Source organism: Oenanthe melanoleuca, chromosome 18 (assembly GCF_029582105.1).
Source record: "Oenanthe melanoleuca isolate GR-GAL-2019-014 chromosome 18, OMel1.0, whole genome shotgun sequence".
NCBI lineage: Eukaryota > Metazoa > Chordata > Aves > Passeriformes > Muscicapidae > Oenanthe > Oenanthe melanoleuca.
The window spans coordinates 2841471-2865160 of NC_079351.1; the positions used below are offsets into that span (position 1 = coordinate 2841471).

At 38.0% G+C, this 23690-nt stretch overlaps 1 protein-coding gene across 5 annotated transcripts in view; it reads right to left on the reverse strand.

Moving 5' to 3' along the window:
- CEP112 (centrosomal protein 112) overlaps positions 1 to 23690 on the reverse strand; it is a 151708-nt gene that overhangs the window by 124170 nt on the left and 3848 nt on the right. For 4 of the 5 annotated variants that reach the window (XM_056506104.1, XM_056506103.1, XM_056506101.1 and 1 more), the window contains exons 5-8: positions 20320 to 20410; positions 18029 to 18103; positions 11019 to 11066; positions 10807 to 10884 (exon numbers count right to left, since the gene is read on the reverse strand). In XM_056506104.1, the coding sequence (XP_056362079.1) occupies positions 10807 to 10884; positions 11019 to 11066; positions 18029 to 18103; positions 20320 to 20410 (292 nt within the window). The remainder of the gene's footprint in view (positions 1 to 10806; positions 10885 to 11018; positions 11067 to 18028; positions 18104 to 20319; positions 20411 to 23690) is intronic. The other variant, XM_056506105.1, reaches the window with a different exon arrangement.

Sequence of the window (23690 nt, forward strand, 5' to 3'; positions counted from 1 at the left end):
CAAGTATTTTTGAATCTCTTGCATGTTTTCAGTTTGCCACTAAAGGCTGTCTTCAGGACAGCTATGAGAGGAATTTCATTTTTCTCAGGCTTTTCTGGAAACCAAAAGTGACACCTTGAGTTCAGGCTGTTCCACTCCTACATTTACTAACAGTCACTGTTCAGAAAGCAAATTGGAGTGAGAAGTTTTTTCAGAATCAGACCCTGATCCCCCTCACTGTAGAAAGCAAGGACCAAACCCCTCCAGGAGATGACTCTAAGTGGTCTTTGGCCAACAGAAAACTTTGTGTTGGACTTTTGGGTGCTCTGAAAGGTGCTGAGGTGCCCTCACCTGGAGGCTGGACACTGCACTCCCACCACCATCCAGACACTTCCAGCTCTCACATTTTTATTTAGCTCAGCTCAGAACCTGACTTGTAATATCCCAGCTCACAAACTCCAAAGGAATTGACAGCATGATTCTTTCTGCTTTATTTTCCATGCCCTGGACTAACCAAAAGTTGCCATTCAAGCATGAGTTTTTATCTCACACAGACCAACACTAAACACAGCACAAATTATTCATTTTTTACATGACTCATTTGTCTTACAAGTTTGTGAGGACTTGAAAACATCACGATGTGATCATGACTTGAAAACATGAAAAACAAAACATGAAAAACGTGAAAACATGAAAACAAAAATCCAACTCAACTCAAAAATGCTGAGCAGGAAATAGAATACTCCTCAAGAAATGAAAAGAGAAAGAAGAGCAGAAAATCATTTCATTTTCTAAACTCATCAATACCAACAACACTTATACCCAACAATCACTTATAAACCACAGATGAAGTCATTCATCTCCCAACTGTTTGCACACAGTCTTATGCAAATTAAAGGAAGAGGAAAAAAAAGTTAGGTTGACAATTAATCCAAAGAAAATAAATCATATTCTCAGCTGTCAGCCAACCCTTTTATCATCCCAAAATAAGCATCATGATTAAAATGCATTTTCTATTCATGAAATCTACACATATGTATATATGAAAGGAAATATATGCATATATCGCTCCAAAAAAGTGACATTATAGAAGAAAATCTTAGTACCAGGTGATGAAAAAGTGTTGATTTAATAAAAAGAGCACAGTAATCCACTTCCAGATAGACAGCTTCTGAACATGCCATAAATAAATATGAAAGTCTCATAAAAACACAAATACCAGAAGCTAAACATGAAAGACTCCAATCTACTTGAATTACATTAAAAGCCTATGAATGACTGAGGTACAGCTACTGCCCTCACAGAGCTACTAAATCCACACAAATTACATTTAAAACTCATTAATAACATCAGAATTTCTTGGCTGATGGAAATGCATCCTTGGTGCTTTGTATCAGCCAAGAGCTGGTCTAGGTTTTATTATTCTGTACACTGAAATAATACAAAAATAAATCAAAATCAAGAATTTCACTTGGATTAAAGATGGATATATATATATTTTCAAGTGCTGGTGATTGTTTTCAGGCACAGGATGTTTTCCCCCAGGCTGACAACAGAACTCCCTGTACTTGAAGCTGGTTCCACTTCTCATTAATCTTCCCCTTATTAGCACCACCCTTGCACTTGCACCAGTCCCATCAATTTTAGCTCATTAATTCATTACACCACTTCCACCAGAACAGCCATCCCTTATCATGTCACAGTTTTGGGACTGCTTTCCAAAAAGGAGAGCTAATTGCTACCAAACAACTGGGAAAAATGTGCCCAAGATACAGAAATTGGCCCTTAATGAATGCAACCACCGTAATAACAAAGTAAATCGCTTTTCCTCTAAATATTAGAAATAAAGTAATAAAAAAAATAGGTGAAAAATCCCAAAGAACAAATTCTCATCAGTCGAGGGCAGAAAAAGGGACACCTTGAAAAGTACTCAAGGTCCTCAACTTCTATAAACTTCATGAAGTTTCAGCACCCCATGCACTTTTCTGCCCCATCTGCTTCATCCACAACTTTCCTAATTTTGTTTCTACATACAAAGAGATGTGAGAAGTTCCATATCAAAGTGTCTGAAATTCAATAGTTGATGTGCACATGGAGTTTTCAGCAAGTGTTGAGAGGAAAACTGTATTTGTACTGAGCAACTGGTAAAAAAAAAAAAATCTCCAACAGCATTTGAATTTTGTAATGGCCCATAGTTCCAGCCCCACATTGGAATCCCATCCTCATCACAACTTTTGGAAGTGATAATTTGAGCATTTGCTGTAAAAATAATGATATGTTGGTTTAAAAATCCTACACTCAATCTCTTGAGCAGAAAATTGCTGGAGAAGCCAGAAAACATGAGGACACCACCACAGCATCCTACAGCAAAGCCTGCAGGACTGGTTTCATTTCCAAATCTGCTTTCTGCCCCACCCTCTCTCCGAGGCAGACTCCCAATCTCACTGCAGACATCGATAAAAAATTGAGTCATGTACACACGTTTTATGCAGTGAGCTCATGAAGGCTGGGGTGGAAGCAAAAGGGCTCAGCTCTCCCCAGCTGGGAGTGAAGTGCCTCCCATTTGAGAGCTGAAGCACATCATTAAATACTAATTTCAATCAAGGAATATCTTTCAAATTAAAACCACCCCAAACCGAGGTGGAGCCTGTCTGCAGATCCCAAATGTCAAATCTCAGCTTGTCCCAATTTCCTGTGGAACAGCTCTAGGTAACTGAATGTGCTGCTCTTCCATGCACTTCAGCTTGACTTTATTTACTGAACCCATATTAAAAACCAAAATAACCTACAGCAGTACCAAAGACCTTCACAAGTGTTAGAGAAACCAGATAAAACCAACTTTTCTAAGTTGTTAACTTTGTTAAATGCAATTTATGGTGCTCGTGCTCATTGGTTTTAATATCTTTTATCACCAGTTAAGAGGCAGCAGAGAATATGAAATTTATGGCATGTTACCATTCAGACAAGAAAAAAAAAAGTGTAGATATTTAGCTCTAGTTGGGAAGTTTGCAACTATGTATGAAACGCAGCCATTGCTGTTGGCTGAACATCATTCCTTTGGATTTCTGTCATTGTTTATCCTCCTCACAAAGAGAATGAGGCAATTAAACCCTAAGGCCATGTAAACAATACTGATGTCAAACATCTGTGCTGTCCCTGTTATTTAAAGCCATGAAGGGTGGTAGCAACACAGCTGCTTTTATGTGCCTAGTCACACTTTCTTCCTCATTTAAAAAAACAAAATATCAGCAAAACCAGCAAACAGTTACCTGAAAATGGGATTTTGGGTTCCACAGCACAGCTCAGGTACTAGGAACACTTAACAACTGTCAGGCTTAAGCTGACAAGAGTCTAATCTGCAACTGTCATAAATCTCCAGGGGGAAAAAAAGTGATCTCTCCTTTTTTCATGACAGAGGATAAACATTCATCTTGTCCCCACTTACAGAAACTTGTCGAAATATTGAATTCCCTGATTTGAAAGCAAATCAATAAGTGGGTTAGCAAATATGAATGACTGAACTCCTGCCCACCTGTCACCATTCCAGGGCTCACCCTCGGGCCAGGGGGGACATCTCAGAGCTTTTAACATCCATCAGATTGGGGATTTTGGCTATCTGACAAAACAGAACTTGTTGCTTGCCAGGTTTTTTTTTGGTTTTTTTTCCAAGCCTATGAATATATGGGGGAGGGAGGGAGGAAGAGAGGAAGGGGGAGAAGGATGTAAACAATAAATGAGAACTTCAAAGTAAGAACTAACAATGCAGAACAATGACTTGTGTATCTTACAGTACACGACAAAAGTTATTTGTCTTGGTGCTCTGCAGCTGCTAAAAGGAATCAGTGCACAGCACACAAAGCTTTGATATTTCCACAGAAGAAAAAGGTTTCTTAAAAAACATCAACAAACAACTCGAACTTTCTACTGAATTGTGCTTACTCAATTTTCACATGCAGGGTTAAAATAATAAATATTGATAATTTATACAGTGTTTTAAACCATACAGGAAGGCCAAGACACAAGAGACTGGACTTGCAAAACAGTCAAGATTTATTATAAATACACACTGACTTCAGACTAAGGTAATTTGGAACAGTATTTCACTTCATCATTAACAAGCTGTCTGATCTCATTGTGTTATTTCTGTATCATACTATACCCTCAAAAAATTTTAAGATGAGCTTTGAGGTATATTAATACTTTCCACATTTTATAAAAAAGACTCAGAGTACTTAAAAGGAAATTACTGGTGAGAAAAACAGGAAAAAATTTCTATTTCATAACAATATATTTGAAAAGTTTCTACAGTAAATGAAAATTTTAATCATATTGGAACTAATCTTCCATTTTCAAAAGGAATAGCTGAAAACTTTGCACTCAGTTTACAGGACGTGGAAAAAATACTGATCACTTCCTAGTTCAGAAAATAATCAAATTTATAACTACATTTTGAAACAGTACATCATTAACCACTCCAATTACAGCACTGAATATCATCAGTGTTTTTATCCAATGCAATGACTAAGGTGAAATAAATGTCTTGGAAAGCCTCTGCTGCAAAGAGCTCAGGAAACCAGAGATGGACTGAAATAAAAACAGCATCAAACAAGTGGAACAGCCAGAAATTAGAATGCAAAAAGCCCCTTTATAAACATGGCATTTTGCCCAGATTCAAAGGTCCCTCCACAAAAGTCCATGCTTATGTCCTGAACTGGATTATTTGACCTAACAAACATTTATAATTCCCACCACATATCTACCCTTCTTTGTAACTTTATTCTTTAAAAGTAATACAATTGCTACTTCCAGTGGCAATATTTTTACACATTACTCTTTAATGGGAAACTAGATATTCACTTAATTAAAAAATTATTATGGCATTGCTCCATTCTTATAGCCACTAAAAATTAAAAGTTTTGTGCTAAATCAAGTCTTACAGCTTTCCCCATCAAGAAAAATCTGACTTTTTAAATGACACTGAAATTAATGCACATTTGCTTGATACAGAAAAATAATTGAATGGACAATTGTTCTTATTCATATGTAAATGTCATTAGGCTCTTTCAAGAGAGAACAATGTATTTCTCATGGATTTCCACGTTGGGGGTGGTGGGGAAGAAGAAATGCACCAGCTCTGTATCCCAACAACTGTAATAACTGGAAGTGGTATTTGTGCTCTCAAGGAGGTTTTCTCTGGCCAGCAAACATAACATGGATATTAGCACTACAACCCATTGTGTTATTAACAGCTTTATTTGCAGGGTCCCACTTCCACATGGAACAAGTGTCTGCCACCAGTGGGAGACACTGACATCAGCAAGGACCAAAAAAAGTTCAGTGTATGTTTAGAAACTAAGAAAGCTCAGCCACAGCAGTATGAAATGCAATTCCACAAAAGCCAGCTCAAAAATGCAACAAGCTGCACCTTCAGTTGCCAGCACTGAGAACTGAACCCAGGTGAATCTGTGAGCATGCAGCAATCACACAGATTTCAAAGGGACTTAGTGAAATATGAATATAACTGAAGGCAGCACTTGAGAATTTCATGGAATTCTGCACAGTGCCCAGTCCAGTGAATGAATCTGAACACACTGAGTCACCAACACTGACTTTTTCTCCCCAGTGTTATTCCTTTCCTTTTTATGCTGTATTTTAGCAGCAACTGAACTTTTTATACTCATTCCAAGATCTCCTAAACCAGCCACTAAAACTCTACTCCCATCTTCTTTTCACCAGTGCAACATGTACCAATAACAGTGTACAGCACCTACTTTTTCTAGTCAATGTCTTTTCTTCCTTAAAAATCAGAATCTATACATGAAAAAAAAAAAAAGTCAAACTTTCTGCCTCTTTTTTTTTCTTTTTCTTTTTAAAGAGAGAGACACTTTGAGGTAGAGATTAATCATGCAGCAAAAGATTAATTCCCAGCTGCTTGGCAACCATCTGGACATTCTACTGGTTAAAACACTAGTTTGAATTGCTAACCTACCCCTTTGATCTTTCTCAATGTCTCCAGCCCATATGTGCAATAATTAAAGACACAGTTCACAAACTATTGCAAAAAAAAATTAAATAAATAACTGTACATGTACATCTAGATCTCCACAACCAGCCTGACTGGTATCAGGAATTATAAATCAGCAGCCAGTTTATGAAAACATGTCTCATCTTGACATCCACTGTGTGGCTCACACCAGTCTAGCAATAAAATAAGGTTTGGGGTTTATTACATTACATTCTGAAGAGTTATCAAAGCAAGGCAGGATGTGGCTTCCTCACAAGGAACACAATGGACAACTTGCACATGTTTTTGGGAGCAGGACATTAATCAGCCAGGAATTATGTTAGCAGCAGACAAGATTGCTGTAATTTTAAATATGAATGAACAGATTCCTACTCAGGACGATTGCTCAGCGGTGAGAATCAGTTTACAACTGGATTCTCCATATAAATCACACCCTGCATTCAAAACAGACACAGGGGCTGTGGAGAAAAAGAGAAAATTCAAATGGACCAGAAAACAGTTGCTGTCACTGCCTGGAATATTTTCAAGGGGAAACAAAACAATGTTTTCAGAAGCAAGTTATCACAAGAAAAAAGTCACATAAGAGAAAAGTGAAAATCACAATGAAAGCCATAATTATGTCATATCTGCCTTTTCTTCCCCTCTCATATGGGTCACACTTGTGTGAACAGTAAGCAACATATGTTCTTACACTTTAACAAGAATATTCACCAGAATTAAAAACCTTAACAATCTTTACCCTTGGAAATCAGCAGGACATTTATGAACACAAGTATGCTTTGGACAGTCCCCAGTGAACAGGATGACAAAAGAAGGGGAACAGCAAAGGAAGAGAAGCAGAAGAACAGAAGGATAATAAGAAAAAGGAATTCCAGCACATGAAGCTCCAGTTATTGCACGACTCAGGTTCTGGACCCACTCAAATGCTTTCAGAAAGTTCATCAAAACCACTCTCCTCCTGTTATAAAAAAGCATAAACAGCCCCAGCACATATCTGAGGAGGCTCCTTGAGCTGTATCCAGCTCTCCTGATTCCATACACAGATGCTTATGTATCCATCCACCAAGATTTCAACTCCAGAGACACACAGAGACATGAGCACACACTTTTAATTCAATGTATCAACAAGAGAACAATACTGATAGATTCTGTTACCATCCTTGGAACAAAAATATTTCTTTTCGATGAGGAAAAATATAAAATCCATGATGCAGCTAAAGGCACAATAATGTTAATTTACAGTGGTTTAATTACAAGAGTCCTTGTTTTAGGATACTGTCTCCATATTGCATTTATTTATTGCTCATATTTGGCATGAATTTCACATATTTAAATACTTCACTATGGAACAGGGCAATTAAGAGGAAGAAATCAAACCCAGCAGGGAAATGCCCACTGATCACCATCTCCTAATTGCAGGGACTCTTATCTTCAAATGTTCTTCTCTTTTCCATGCTAACACCAGCCAGTGTTATTCACTCTCCCTCCCGAGTTTTACAACTTTCTTTCCTCCCTGCATTCTTCCCCCCACATTCTCTGTATGGTCCCTCTTGGGGGAAATCCATATCACAGCCCTCATGCAATTTGCTCTGTTTCAAGTTATAATCTCCTGCCAGATAAGTGAGAAGCACAGTAAATCTGCTGCTTTCAACACCTTCAATCCAGAGCCCTTTTAGCCAGACCACGACTTAACTGTATCAGCACTGCAGATTTTATCTTCATGTAAATATATCACTAGATCCCAACACTTCTGGTGCAGTAAAACCATATAAATGGCTTGATGATCTTTATAAACAAAATTTGTGTCATGCAGTAAAAGGGAGTGCTCATTCCCAAAATAAAAGGAGAAAAACAGAAATAAAGATGACAAAGATGAAGGTCCTAAATAGCTTTTTAAAAAGGCTGCATCCTAAAGATAAGACTTCTTGAATCATAAACCCAGAAAGCACTCTTCATTTTCCATCTTACTTCTGTTCCTTGAACCATGAAGATGCATTTTCAGGGTGGAAAAAATAAAAAAGGTCTAATTCCCATTATAGATATGACAAACTGGTGGAAGCTGTCCCACAGGTGTTCTCCTGAAATCCCAGTCACTGCCTTCCCCAGAATTCCTGCTCCCCCCATTTAGTCTGGGCTGCTTTAGTACACAAGAGGCTGGAAAAGCACCAGGGGCTCCAGTGTCCAAAGACTTGATCACTGGATTCCCAAAAATCAAAACAGAGAGTGGCAGGAGCACAGTGACCAAGTCAACAAAAACATTGGAAACACTCAATGTTCTCAACAGACAGATGAAGCTTCTCAATTTATTGCATAAAGCATTGAGCTTGCCAGTTTGTCTGAAAAATGAATAAATTAAGAGGTGATACACAACTCAGCACAAATTTACTCCAGGTATAACCTTCAACTGAAAAGTGAAAAGTATTTCCAATATGCCTCTGATTTGTTTAGGTTTCCTTTGTCAAGATAAGATAAATAAATATCTTTGCTTACAAAATAATAAAAAAGGAAACTGAGAAAAAAATGCTAGGAATAAATAAGACTGACTAAATAAAAAATTAAGAAAGATAACTTCTTTAAAGAAACACCAAAATGTCTCAAAGTGATATATCAGATAAACTAGTTGTTTGAGAAATGTTAAAAGAAATCAGTTTATTAACATAGCTGATTTTATTTTCTCATTCCAGAAGAATTCCAAACCTGTATCTTAGCAATGGTACTGAACATGTTTTTCTGAAAAATCACAAATCAGACTTTTCCTTTCCCCCTCCTCTGCCCCGTGGAGCTCTGGGTGACACAGGATGGTCAGAGGTGAAGTTCAAAGGGACATTTCCCCTTTTCATCAAGACAGGCCAATCACCCCATCTGTCGTGCTCTGCTGTCCTGCTGAACATGGATTTATTCCTGTTGGGTTGCATCTCCCTCATTTAAACCCATGATTTTCCAGCAATGACCATTTCCCAAATGGTTTAATCCATGTCAGAAGTATTTGGGGAGGAGATGACTAAAAGGCACTGCCTGATGACATCGGCGTTCTCGCAGGGCTGTGATGTGGTTATCACTGCTCATGGCCATGTGTTCAGCATTACAGACTCTAAACAGGTGCAGGAATGCTTTATGAACAAAGGTCTAAAGGTTAAAAGCAAAAAACCCCACAGTTATCCTATTTTATGTTCTCCCCTTGTACTACAAAGAGGCTGAAAACAGTTAATGGCTCCCCCGGACCCTTGTGCACAGCACCATTTCTCTCTTAATACATTCACATTCTATAAATGAAAAGGACTTTATTCCTAATTGAGCTTCACAAACAAAATAAGATGAAAACACATTTATGTTTTCTCGTTAATAGCACACACATGTGATTGTGAAACACTGTCTGTAACCTTTCCAGCTCAAACCAGCCCACAGTTGAACACCATTAGCAAAAAGTCCTGGATTTTTTACTGTGTGGCTTAGAGGATTTTTCCACTGAACTAGCAAAGTATTAACTGGGTATTTTATGTAGCTCCTTGGCATGCATTCCTGTTTACTTAATTTGAAAATATTGTCTAAATGACAACATTGTGCTTTCAATTTATTTATTTCTTGTGCTATTTTCATATCTTATGAAACCTTGCCTCCTCCTGAGGCACTGGTGGTTTGAACATTGTCAATACAGAACAGTCAATAGCAGAGCACAGAAAGTGAAAGGAGAAATGGATTGTGCAGCTGCTGGTTGGAGCATCGAGTGAGGCAGCCAGGTACACCAGAAAACATTTCATACACATTATTTTAGTAATAACTGAAGGATCTGCCAACCAATTTTACCCTCCTCTGTATCTCTGCTAAAGATGTTTTCTGAATTGCCATGGAGGCAACTTTAGGACAGTTCCAATCCATGTGTCCTTACAAGACACCAAGGAAATGGAAGAATATTTTCCTGCTTTGCTGATGATGCCCTTTCCTCCCCAAATCAGCTATATTTGGGGTACTTTGTGGGTTTAGATCCTTCTGGGTAGAAGGGAACTATGTACATATGTCTCAATTTTCCAGGAGCACACAGCTGAAATCAGAAATTTTAAAGACAAACAGAGCAGAGTGCTGGATTTGGCTTTTTGTTGTGTTTTTTTTTTTTAATGATTGGTTGGTTGGGTTTGGGGTTCTATTAATCATTTTTCTAATGCACCTTGAGTTTCCTTTTCTGCACATTAATTCACTATCTTTCAAAAAAAAGAAATGTGTTAAAAATGAGCAGCTTGTGACAAAATATCTCAGGCAGTCGACTTCCTCAAAGCATGAAAAAGGTGAAAATGACCACAAAATCCTACTTTTACACATATTCAAAGGAAAAAAACATGGTGTGAGAGAATTAAGACAGCCAAGCTTGGACAGTAATCTCAGGAATTCACAATGTTACAAAGAAGTAAAATAAAACCCCATATGACCAAAACAGGATTGGAGATCAATGAGGCAAATACAGAAATAATGTAGATCCTATCAGAAATAAGGTCAAAATCTGCTCATTTTGAAAGGCATATAGAAAGTCAACAAAAGTCCTCACTAAATCAAAGGTTTCACTGCCTCTATGAAAAGATAATTTGGAAAATTCCTAGAATTCAAACTTCTCTCCACTAAAAATTCTTTCAAAGGATCGGCAAATGTGTTCAGAAAATCTTTTTTTACTCCCTAAATAATTGGGAAATCCATGAATTATTTAATGACAAGCCCTGTCACTTCAGCAAATTTCTCTTCCATTAGATTTTCTGCTACAATAACTTCCTTGTTAAAGCCCAATTTCCAAGGAAAATGCCTTAAAAGAATCCCACCTCTTTCTCTGGTGTTTGAAACAGCATCTGGTGGTGCCGAGAGGGGCTGCCTTGCTCAAGGCCAATTTTAGGAGTCATCTATGGAAGAAAAAGTTCAAAACAATTAATGAAGTCAAAAACAGTAAATCCAAGTACAATCAAGCCCAATCAGTGATTAAAAATTACATGAAAGGTTTGTCTGCCCTTATATATAAGGGGATATAAACACCTACCACAGTCATTGGCACCCGCTTTTCTCGCAGATATCTGGGGTTTTCTAACTGAAAAACAAGGCAGAGAAAAATCAGCAGCTCAACAATGTCTGGTTTAGTCTAAGACATCATAACTGAGCTGTACTTAGCACAGAAACTGCATCACTCAAAGAACCACAGATGAGATTTCAACATGCCTGAAATGGTATGGAAACAGGAAATCTTCCAAAGAGATCATTTGCAATTTTGATAATGTAAATGGACCAAAAATTGCACTTTTTTCCCTCCTAACTCTTGTGGTTGTAAAAATTCCATCAAATAAAAATATTTGACAGCTACATACATAGGCTTATCCAAAAGATTTCCAACTTTATTGGCTAAATTCTCATTGAAATCAATATAAAGCTACAATACATTTACAGATTATACTGATTAAAATCCAATGCTTTTGAAAAATTACAGTTGGGTGCATTGAAACTAGAGCCACACATGTAAGTTATAGAGACTAAACATAAGGAAATAATTCATTAACATGGCTGTATAATTAAAACAGCTTTTTTAATCACTATTTTTAAGAAGTGGATACAAAGCATTGTTCCCAACCCACTTCCTCTATCAGACAGCTCTATCTTTCTCATTTTCTGAGATGATGAAGCTCAAATATCACATCACAGAGAAAGCAGAATGCCCAAAAAAACCTTTCAAAGGTATAATCTTATAAAATGTGGCAGTGAGATTTGGAATATGAATGAGATTGCAATACACATAAAAAAAAAATAAAATGTTGTAGGATTAGGTTGATCTATGCAGCATGGCAAATATATCAAATGCTTGCACTTTCTGCAGTAGTAAGAAATAAATTTGTGTGTTGAATTTATCAGTGGAAAAGAGGCTTAATCTCTCTGTAATTTCAATTTGATATAGTGTTATTAATTTCCTGTCCCAAAAGGTGATGTAGGATTTTTGCATGGTGTGGAGTTGTCATATTTCACCCAGAAACTCAACATTTAACACATACATTCAATTTCAATAAATGCTATTATCCAAAATTTTACTACAGTAGCTGAAAGCATCAGGAAACCAATAATTGAACAATAAACTATTTATTGTCAGGGAGTTTACTAAAACAGTTTCACTAAACTTTCTTTCACACCAAGTCTCCTGTGCTGGCAGTTAAAGCCATTGAATGAAGGAATCCTGGATGCACCCACTGCCACAAAAATGAGGAATTTTGGACACAGAAGAAATTGTGAGGAGAGAAATACAGGAGTGGGATCAGCCTGGAGGTAAAAGGTACAAAAATTCCAAACTGGAAAAATTTTGGAGGATTTTCTTCGTGCTACATACTTGTACTGCAACAGGATTTTCCACCTACATTTTACTGGTATTTTATCCCTCTCCCACCTTAGTTTGGCCACTTCCCCATCCAGCCCACACTCCTGGTCACCCCCAGGGCTGAAGGTGTTTGCCAGAAGCTCAAGCCACTCCCAGCTTGGCATCAGTGGGAGCAAGGGATGCCTTCAACAATACCTGCTGCAGTCTGGAGAAGGCTGCAGAGCCACAAAACAGCCACAAAAAAACATTCAGAGGTTTAATGTTCCCCCAAAGCCCTGTCTCTCATGCAGAATCACCCTCCACTTTGGCTTTTTTTAAAGCTAAAAATTGTTGTAAATATTTACAATTAATTAAAATCCTTTATCTGCCCATGACATTCAGCAGTTTGCAGCCTTCAATCTGAAAAGCTGAGGTACATCCTACTTGTTTATGGGGAAGAAGGAAAATGTGTCTCTAATATTTTGGAGGGCCCAAGTCTTGCATTTTTTGATTTTGTAACAGCAGCCATATGTGCTTTGAAGTTAAATGTTCCCACTTTGTTACTTGTTGTGGATTATATCCACTTAAACTGATCTGTAAACATTTAATGCCTCAACATTCATCCTTTTCATGCTGGTCTTCTGCAAAACTTCTTGTTCTCCAAATTAAACCACATTAAAGAGGGAATATCACAATAAAGAATGCCCCAAAAAAAAAAAAAAAAAAAAAAAAAAAAAAAAAAAAAACAGTCTGTATTTATGAGAAACATGCAAATTTAAAAATAATAAGCAAAAGGTCAAAGACAAGCCAAAATACATATGTATGAAACTGAAGGACTGCCATGAGAAGAGCAGTAAATCACATGCTTTTTAGGAGTATGAACCAAATAAATGTCATCATGAAAGACATCTTTATTTGAACTAGAACTGAACTCTAATTTGTAAATACCACTTCTTAACAGAAATGGTATTTTGAATGTCTATGTAGAAAAGATTTTGGATTCTCCTGTTCTATTAGGCAGTCTGACAAGAAATCATGTTTCAATTTGTGAGGAGTGCAGTGGTCACCTTCTCCCTCTTGTAAACCAGAGCCATGAAAGTGTTGGGTGATTAGATCCCCATGAAGAAATCCCCACCATCTAACTGAGATAATCTACTTCATTAAAATATTTTTTTTCTAAAATTGAAAAAAAAAAGTATTGCAGAAGTGTACATAAAAATAAAAATCCAAAGCTGCATTTCAGGCAAATTAGCCATAATTTCAAATTTTAGTATTTACAATTTCTATTTATTTTAATAACTACCTAAAGTAGTCCAAATTAAATATTTATGAGTTATACAATTTTAAAGCTGTCAATGCTAGTAATGAGTGAAGCACTGACAAAAGCTGAAATGCTTTTCCCCAAAAAGCAAGGACAGTGCAGGAAAAGCACAACTTTGAGCTTTAAGCACTTCTACAAGTCCCATTCTCATCAATTACATTCCATCCCTCAGGCTGAAAATACTGTCCAGGCTTTCTATCTGTGCACTATATCCCAGCCCAAAAACTCCCACCAAAGCTTTGCTCTTTTGTTCAGTAAACACAACAGTGACATTAAAGCCATGGTTCCAAACCACCTCTCCAAGTCCTGTTCCACTCTTTGGAAGAGTTTATCCAGGCTGGGTCAGCCCACTGACAGAACATTGTAAATATGAAGATTCAGAGAACAAAACCCCCACACTTGCATCTGCAGGCTCACTGCACATTCCCCCCTAAGCTTCATCAAAGACAAAACGGGATTGTTTTCAAAACAAGGATGGCAAAAACACACATGAAAGAGTTAAGAACACTTAAGACTTTGAAATGGTAAACAACTAAACTGAACCTTGCCCTAAATTCTTACTTTAATCTACCAAACCCAGCCAGCCAGCATGTTCCCTACAGAAATAACTGCTGAGTAGCTTCAGGAAATTTGAGTAAGGACATTCTTATCTAACATCATAATTCGTAGGGAAGTTCACTTTAATGCTGCTGCTGCAGTCTTGGTGGAAGGACATTAAAGCACTAGAAGAATGTTTGTCAGCATGGAAGTTTGAATTTATTTTTTGAAGTCTCAACACCACTTGGAGTTCACTGTGGGAAAGTTTTTCCAGCACTGCTGCCTTCCAAGGCCACAACATATACAGTAGGTATGTTTATAGTAAGCAGCCAGACTGAGAAACCAAACAAAAGATAACCAAATGGCTTGTGCAGAAATGGTTGAGCTTAACTAGACTGGAAAGACACAGGCAGATGTGAGCCAAGCACACAGAGCAGGCACAGCATCCACTCACTGCAGCCTCCCAGGAATTCCCACCACTCCATCCATTTAACCCTGTGGTACAACACTTCTCTCCAACAAGGAGAATGGAACACAGCCACCAACCACAGAATTTCTTTGGTCTCAGTCTCCTCAAACCTCTGCTAGTCAATAACATTGCCCAGAACAAATTCTTCTGGGCAGTACTGAGTGTCCAGTCAGTCCCACATCACTTCTGGTAAAAGCTAAAGAGTTAATTCTTGTCCTGGCTGAATTCCAGTGATGAAAAATTGTGTTCTCCCTGATTAAAAAGCCCTTTGATGTCCCCCCAGGGTACAATCTCTTTGTGCTTTCTACCTAAAATGATGTGCTGAATTTCCTGGGATGTTTGGAAGAGATGCTTTGTCACACCTAAAGCTGGCTACAATTCAGTGACAAATGAAACTGCATCACAGGCATCATGAAGCAGAGTGAGACACAGGCAGGTGAGGTAAGAATTTGCAAGGATTTAATTCATTGCTGCTCCTTTACGTAACTTTAATTTTTTTATCCAAAATATATTTTTTATGTTTGACTACAATCTAAAAAGCTCAGCTAAAGAGGAAAAAAAGAAAATGAAAAAGGGCAGTTTAATTCCATTATTCAACAGGGTTCTTTTCCTGACACTACACATCTTTCACAATATTTAATTTTTTTTGAAACATAAACAGGAGATGGTAACCTTCCCCTGATTATGAGGTGCACTAGAACTGCAATAATACACAGAAATTTATTGACAGCTGTTGATGAAATAAGACCACAGAATCACAGAAAAGTCTGGGCTGGAAGGGACCTTAAAGTTCTTCTCATTCCCCTAGCCTAGGTTAATTTTATTATATTCTAAGATGGTTGAAGAATGACAAAGAAAGTTCAAAGTAACAACATGACCAAAGATTACTGGTATTTATTTGTCTCAGTTCCTGGCTCTGAAACTTTTCCCTTCAAACAGCCACACAAAAGGATTTCTGCTTTTCTACACTGCAAATGCAGCTTCAAGGCATGAACAGCTGATAAAGGACAGTCCCCACATCAGTTTAGATAAGAGTCAATACATGCTAAGAAAAACACATTTTATAATGTATGTAAAATGGGTGTGAATTAGTATTCCACCTATGAAAGGCAAATTTATCACAATCAAAACTCAACTTTTTTTTCAATTTTTACTCATTCTTGATTAGACTAAAGAACTCGAATAATAAAATGTCTGATAGGGATAATCAGGAATGCTGCACGGAAAAGGGGAAAATTCTTTTATTACTCACAAAAAGTAACAATATCAGCAAAGTAACACAACAGATTTACTTCTCCTGTAGAAAATGTAATTAAGAACAAATATCTGAAGCCTCCAGATTAGACTGATAAGCTTTGACCTCTCAGCTTAGCAGAAAAATCATAAAAGCATTTCCCAAAACTTTCCACAGTATTCTTAATAAAAATAATTAAAAAACCTCAATCACTGATGTAGGTATATCATAAAAACTAAAACCACATCCAGAATATGACCTCAAAAACACAAAAGCTTTGAAGAAGAGGAAATTTAGAATATATTAAAGAAGTAGGAGGCTGAAAGATAACAGTAAAAATAAATTAACAATTTATAACTGGTCATTTCAATCCAGACAAGCCCAAGCTGGAGCACTGAAGGCTCAGCTGGAAAACACAAGGGCTGTCTCACCAGTGTGTGCACCTAGCTGGGTATTTGCAGATTCCTGGATAAAAGCATGGTCTCCATATAAACTTGCCTGAAATACTCACAGCTTCCTAAAATTACACAGATTCTTACTGAGAAAAATCCTTGTATAAGGACTTGTATAACCAAAAAAAGCCCAAGGAAAGTTTGAAAAGCTTTTCAAGACAGCTGTTCTTCAGCCCAGGCAGCTCAAAGTGAAAGCCATTCTGTATCTCCTTTTCTATCTTCCTCCACTACTGAAGTATTTTTTGGGTCAAGGGTCTTCTGTATCTGAGGTAGGATCATTGTAAATTAAGTTTCCCAAACAGTGTGCAGCTGGGAGTAGCAATTAAAGGACAGCAAGATGCTCCCATGGCAATTTAAATGCTTGCAAATAACAGCAGCCACATCTGACACTCAAACCTTACAGATTCCAAGGGGCTGCAATCATTTAGTGGGATTTTTTTATTTTTAGCAGTGGCATATTCTTTAAGTGTGACACTCCACTTAAAACTTCCTGACCCTTTGAGAAGCCACTGGAGGCCGTGATCCACAGCAGGGAAACGCTGCTCAGCACAACCTCTCACAGACCTCTCTTTTACAGCCTCCAATCCTCTTTGTCAGGTAACTCCCAACAAGTCTTATCAGGCAATCAAAGTCTCTCATGAGCGACTTCTTTAATTACCATCCCTGGAGAGGAGACTTGAAAAACTGATTTATGTGCCACGGCAGCCAATTTGTTATCCAAGGGAGCTCCTGTATCAGCAGAGGATCATCACAGTTTAATAACCAGCCATTATCAGCACAACACGACTGCAAACTGGAATTCAATTAGGAAAAGAAATAAAATACAAATACAATGACAGAGATAAGAGATAAGCAGGCAGGCAGATCAACACTGATACAAAAATGCAGGATATAAAGAGATCCTTTGTCAGCATCAGTTGGTGTAATTTGTAAAATGCCCATGAGCAAGTTTTCCCCCTTAAAGCAGCTTTAAAAGCTCAAGGTATTCCAGCTTACTGCTCCTATCATCCAGGGGATAAATACAGCCCAAATATCCAAAATCTGCAAGTGACTGCTTGCACCTTTGTTTCAGGCACCTGTACAATGCTGACACTCTCACCCATCTCCACTCTCAGCTTGGAAAAAGCAAGAGAAACACCAAGAGGGACAGAAAACCATTAATATTCTCTGTTATCATTTCTGATTGCACTGAAGAGAACTTGGCCATCCATGAAAAAACTGCAGTGTAATAGGCAAGATTTTTAAATGCTGTCATATCCCTCTGGACTGACAGCAGTGTAGGAAGAATAAGGATCCCTTGGCAGCTGATTAAGATGACAACATGAAAATATGTGATTATTTTTCAAAAAAACAAGGCTGAACTATTGAGTTAAACTTGCTCTCATCACTCCTAACTTTGGCTGCAACTCTGTGAACTTTCAACCTGTGAGAATAGGCACAAAATAAGGAAGAAAAGAAAAAAAGAAACTTCCCTGTTAAAATCAAAGTGATCTTAATAAAATTAAATTGCTATAAAGATATTATTATTACTTAAAATTTCCATGTTTTCTTCTCATAAATTCATAAATAACTTTTCCAAGCTTTAGCAATTTATTTCCAGAAGACTCATTCCCACAAAAAGTTTTGTTGACTAAACTCAGAATACATTACTGAGGAGTTCCCATTGCAAGTTAAAAAATAAATAAATTACTCAGTTCATTTTACCCCAAGATTCCAACTATTGAGTCGTGCTTCGAGGTCATCATCATCCAATGAGAAGTTTCTTTTGTGTTGATCATCCTGGAACATAAAAAAAGTTAAAGAAAATACCAGAATTGCTGGCAGATACATTATTTAAAATCAAACTTCTCATTGACTTGGCCATAGCTACACTGCACTTCCCAACAGTGCCACAATACTTCTGTCAGCTTTCAGCTAAACAGCTGCATTTCCAGAGGATACTGGGCTGAGAAAGCAGTTCAGAGGATAAATTAGCCTGGCTCTCCACTTTAATGTTCTTCTTTATTTATTTCCAAAGCAATGGTCACCTTAAGAGGGTGGATTAACTAAAAAACCCAAAATACTCCATTTTCAGGCATCAATTCATTTCCACAGTGCCTTTTCTGGGGTTAATCCAGAATTCAGAGATCACCTGACCAGCCTCCAGATTAGAAAATGAAAGGAAAGCACAGCAAGGCAGGGATGTTACCACAGCAGAGGACAGAGCAGCTGCTGCCCAGCTCAAGGCTCTCCCCTGGTTCCCAGCAGCCAGCCAGGGCTTCACTTCAGTTACTTCACTGAGGAAGTAACAAGGAATTGCCTCTCAAAAGGAAAGTTTTCCCTGTGGGATAACAGTAACAACCAACATTTAACTTATCTAATGGGGAAAGCTGGTACAGAACATTTTCCTTGGCAGGGGTATTCAGAAAAACAACACTGAAGCCTGAATTACTTTAAGGTCTCATTAAGGGAGGTTTGTGTATGGGCCTGCCAGCACCTCTTCTTTAAATCTCATTTGTCACAAGCAGCCAGTGACCAGAGCTTGGGCTGCTGTTCATCAACACCTGGTGGAGGCAGCTCTTAATGCTTCTTAAAAGTCTCCCTGCTCCTCTACCTGGGCCTGAATGATGCCAGAACATCTGTGAAATCCCAGAATATTCCTGAATATGGAACAAGGTATTGTTTGTTCCAGCCAGCCAAACATTATCAAACTGGAAAAGCAAGAGAGGATTATTTCACTTAAAGGCCCTTTTAAAGCTGTAATCACAGAAGAATCCAGTATATGGAGCTGAAGAACAATGAAGTGCAGTGATTTGTCTAACACTGACCTGGAAGCTGCAGCAGAGCCAGCAACAACAACAAAAAAGAATTAAAAATAAACAAACCAAAGCAGCAAAACTCCCCTACAAAACTTTAAAGCCCCAAATCCAGGTTTCAACTGAAGAATATAATTTTTTTTTACAATAACTCTTCCATAAGGAATATTTCCTAAAGTAAAATAAACAGGAAACCAATAAGGAGAACTGTAGTAAAGCCAGCATGTGGTTTTATTTTTAATTATGGCATTTCTGTATTTAAATTCCATTTGTATACATACAATCAACACACACATAAATCCATTCACAGCAATCAGAGCCTAGAGCACAGACACTGATTTCTGCCCACTGGGCACCTGTAACCTGCCCTGATAAACCATCCCCTTGCTAATCCTCTATTCCAGATGCACAGCAGAACACAAATTTCCTCAGAAAAGAGCTTCCAGTTTATCCTATTTGCACTTCACGTCCTCATAAATTCTCAACTGTGCCCAGCTGCAATCCTTCTAAACTATTCCTCTGATAGAATCAAAAATGAAGCGTGGGTAGAGCTGGAGGAACAAACAGGAAATTCAGTGTTCACAGAGGGGTGAGGGCTGTTCTAGGTGTGGTGAAGGACACTGCAAGGCCACAGAGCCCATTCTGGAAGGTAAAACAGCACATTTCTTGGTATCACACATTTGTCAGGAGTAATTATCAGTGCAAAGCTTGCAATTACATAAAGGACATCTAAAAGGGTTTCAGACAAAGCCTGTTCAATGCCCTCTCCTCAGTCAAAATGCTTGGTGTGGAAAGTCTGATGAGACAAACTGTCCAAAATTCACTCTCTCAGAGGTCAACCCTCACTGAACAGAGCCAGAGGCATCTATGCAGCTTTCTTTAATCTGTTCTTGCAAAATACAAGATGATGTCAATGCAGGCACGCTGCCAAGCCCAGGGAAAACAATGCAGCAGAGACTGAACACACAACACTAAACAGAGGTCAAGCATTGGGATGAACTGAGAGCATCCTACAAGAAATTCTTTTCCCCTGCACTGCAGAGGACAGATTTTGATGAGCTTTAGTCCTCCCTATCACTCCCTCCCAAATGTCTGCACCTTTACACAGGGATCACAACCCCCAAAGCTGGAAATAACAGGGATATATGAAAGCAACTCAGGGAAAGCAGAGCTTTAGGAGAAAAAGGAGGAGCATCTTACAGACAGTGACGTGCCTAGGTCATCTTCATCTGTCCTCTGAGGGGAACTGACACAATGGGACAGCACCGATGGCTTCTCCTTCAGTCTCTCCCTGTTGTTAATGACAAGGGGAGCACAAACAGAAGAATTCATTGTCAGCAACTTGTGGCACACAAAGGATGTTAATCACAGAACAGAATTGGCTAAAATACACATGAGAAAATAATTGTCAAGATGGAAGGATCAAAAAAAAAAAAAAAAAAAAAGGAGAAAAAAGAGAAGAATTTCATGTTAAAAGCAAACAAAAGCCTTAAGTGTTCCATTAAAAAAGCACCACCATAAAACCCCACTCCAAAAAACCCATTTGAAATATTGTGCACATGACAGTACATTAAATACTGTTTCTTGCTTTTCTTTTACCACACGACTCAACATCTCCCAAAGGATTTTAGGATAAATCCAAGCTAAGGAGAGGGCTGATCTTAGAGAATTTTTTTTTTTTTAAACAAAATTACTAAGACTATGAAACAACATAAGATGGAGTCCAGTGACTCAGAGAAGAAAGAGGAATTAAGGTGATAGCTGGTTGCACTATAGGGAAGACTTTTAAGACCACAAAAATAAGTTACAAGGTAAATATCCTATAACACACAAAGGGCAGGAACAACACACACAGCTCTATACAAAGGCAGTGGTGGAAAGGTCAAGGTGGAGAGGAACAAGCCACAAAGATTGTCTTGGTTTCATTTCATTTCTGTTTTATGGACTAAAGTGGAATTTATGGGGGATGATAAAGAAATGCCCACAAGACAAGACACAAGCACAGCATGACCAAGTGCTCTGTCCAACAGAGGGATTTTCTGGAAAAGCTTTTGCAGTCAATAAAACCCTTGAACAAAGGGAAATGCAGATCAGCAGATAGGTGAAGAGACTTGTCACTGATGCACCTGGTCACAGCCATTTCTCAGCCACAGAACAGGGGGGAAAAGAACAAAATAAAGTAAAAGTTATATACATTTATTAGATGGGTTGATACAGCAAAAGACCCAAAACAGTAGTGAAACACCCTTCAGCACATACTCACTGTCAGATCCACAGGTATTAAGGTAATTAAAAACTCCTGCTAGTCCCTTCACCTTTCTGGGACCGGCCATATTATATTAAAGTCAAATCAGACCATTCAATACCTCCCTTCCTTTCCATCTGGCAGCAAATGAGATGGCTGCTATGCCAAAAAGACACTGAGATGAATGAAGTGTTTATGAACAGAACAACAACTGTTGGATGCACAATATAAACTAGTCACTTCTAGGAAGACAAAAACAAAGTTTTCACGAAGCACAGGGCCCCAGCTTTCATCAGAACAGCAGGGAACAGAGAAATACAACAAATGGGAGCCTACCTTCCCTTCCAGCATCAATAAATCCCACATAAACAACATGTATGGATGCACAATAACAATTACAAAGCAGTAAATAGTTTAGATAAGCAAAGTCTTAGAGGTAAAAAAGATCAAAAGGAATATGATAACACAATGACAGCCTCTTGCATTTCTTACCAAGATTTCATTTGACACAAAATTACCTTTAATTAAAGGGAGATACATCATTGCCTGTGAGTAAATCTGCCCTTTTATCAGATTTCCTTTCTGAGCAATACTCAGGTTACCCAACAATGCAATAAAGTTCCAATTGTTAAAAATGAGAGAAAACAGAATTCATGCCCTCATCATTCAGAGATTCAGGAGCATCAACAAATACACAAACCAACCCAAGGTACCTGTAGTATCTTCAAATTGATCAAAGGGAGGGCAAAATTCTAGATGTATTCTTAGTTCTGTATTTGCTCTTCTGAAGAGGAACTGAAAAGGAAGCTCCTTTACTTGATTGTACAAACAGAATTTGAAAAGATTGTTAAGGATGAACACAATTTTGCTCATATCAAATATGCACCACCTGTCCACTCCCTTTTCCAACCTCCTCCTAATACAAGTCAGGCTCCAAAAAGCACAAGATTAATTCTTTTTCCTCCCACTGGAGGTGAGTGAAGGATGATCAGAGTTTTGACATCAACCTGTGACCTGATGAAACAAACTCCTGCTACAGCCCAAGCAGGCAGCTGGCATTAGCAGTTTGCTGCTAATAAAGGAGATTAGTAAATATTTCTTCTAGGAACAAAGTGAGGGAACTCACTGATTCCTCCTGGTCCAGCACAACCACTCACTACCTTTAACAATGTTTTCAGGCACAATCTATAAACATAAAGTAGAATTTTCCTAAGGGGTCAGAAAACCCAGGTTTCTGTTCAAACCAATCTAAATGTTTCTCAAACCAACCCTCTCAGCTTTCAAAATAAAGCTGCACCTTTCCAGCCCCAGCTGGTGGGATTTACTCATCCACATCCCAGTTTGCAAGTAAGGTTTGTCTATCTAAGGTTCTTATTTAGGCAGAAAAACAACTTCATATAGAAAAGTCAAAATTGTCCAACACAGAATTATCTGTATTGCAAGATAAAAATCACTATGAGAAGAATTTCTCTGTTTGTCTGGGTCTTTGAAAGGAGAGAATCTTGAGATAAAGAACATCAAGTAGTTACTCAAACATGTCTCACTGACATTATCTATTCTGCCCTGAGAAAATGTTGTAGGAACTGAGTCATGGCTGGAATGCAAAAATTTTCATCCAACTACACAAATTCCATGCCCATGGATGCAGTTTTCCCAGTGCAACATTCAGAAGAGAGAGACAAATACAGTGGAACTCGGTCACCATCTGCTGGCTCTCCCTACAAACTGCACATCCAGAAATATTTAATGTATTACATTTACCTTCAGTATTTTTCTGCAAAACTTGCAGGAAAATTAAGTTTCTTATTGCTGTGAAGATTAATTCATGTAACCCACAGAACCATCAAAATTTTCCAGCACAAATTCAGATTTCCTTAGACACAGCCCCAAGTATCCACTTGGTCCAAGCATCCACTGGCAGAGCTGTGCCTGTACATCTGATTTTTAATTCCCAGAGTCCTTAAAACCAGTAACATTTATTCAATTACATTTACTTGCTTCTCCTGGCATGGAATAATTTGCAATCCAGGTCTCCAGAGAACTCACCAGGAGGCACAGAGATCTCAGACATAAGAGTAACTTTTTAAATTATTGTTAGATTTACACACAGTTAATTGACACAGAAGAGGAAGAGTTTCCTGATACTCAATATTAATGTGATTTAACTTGCAAGCAACCATCTGTCACTTATCCAAATCATTGCTGTAAAACTGAAAATATGATTGAAAAATGATGATAAACAGCATAAACATCAGTGTGCCTACCAGAGAACAGCTAATGGTGGCCACTCAAGAAAGATGTAAGTGAAGACATTAGAAAAGCATTT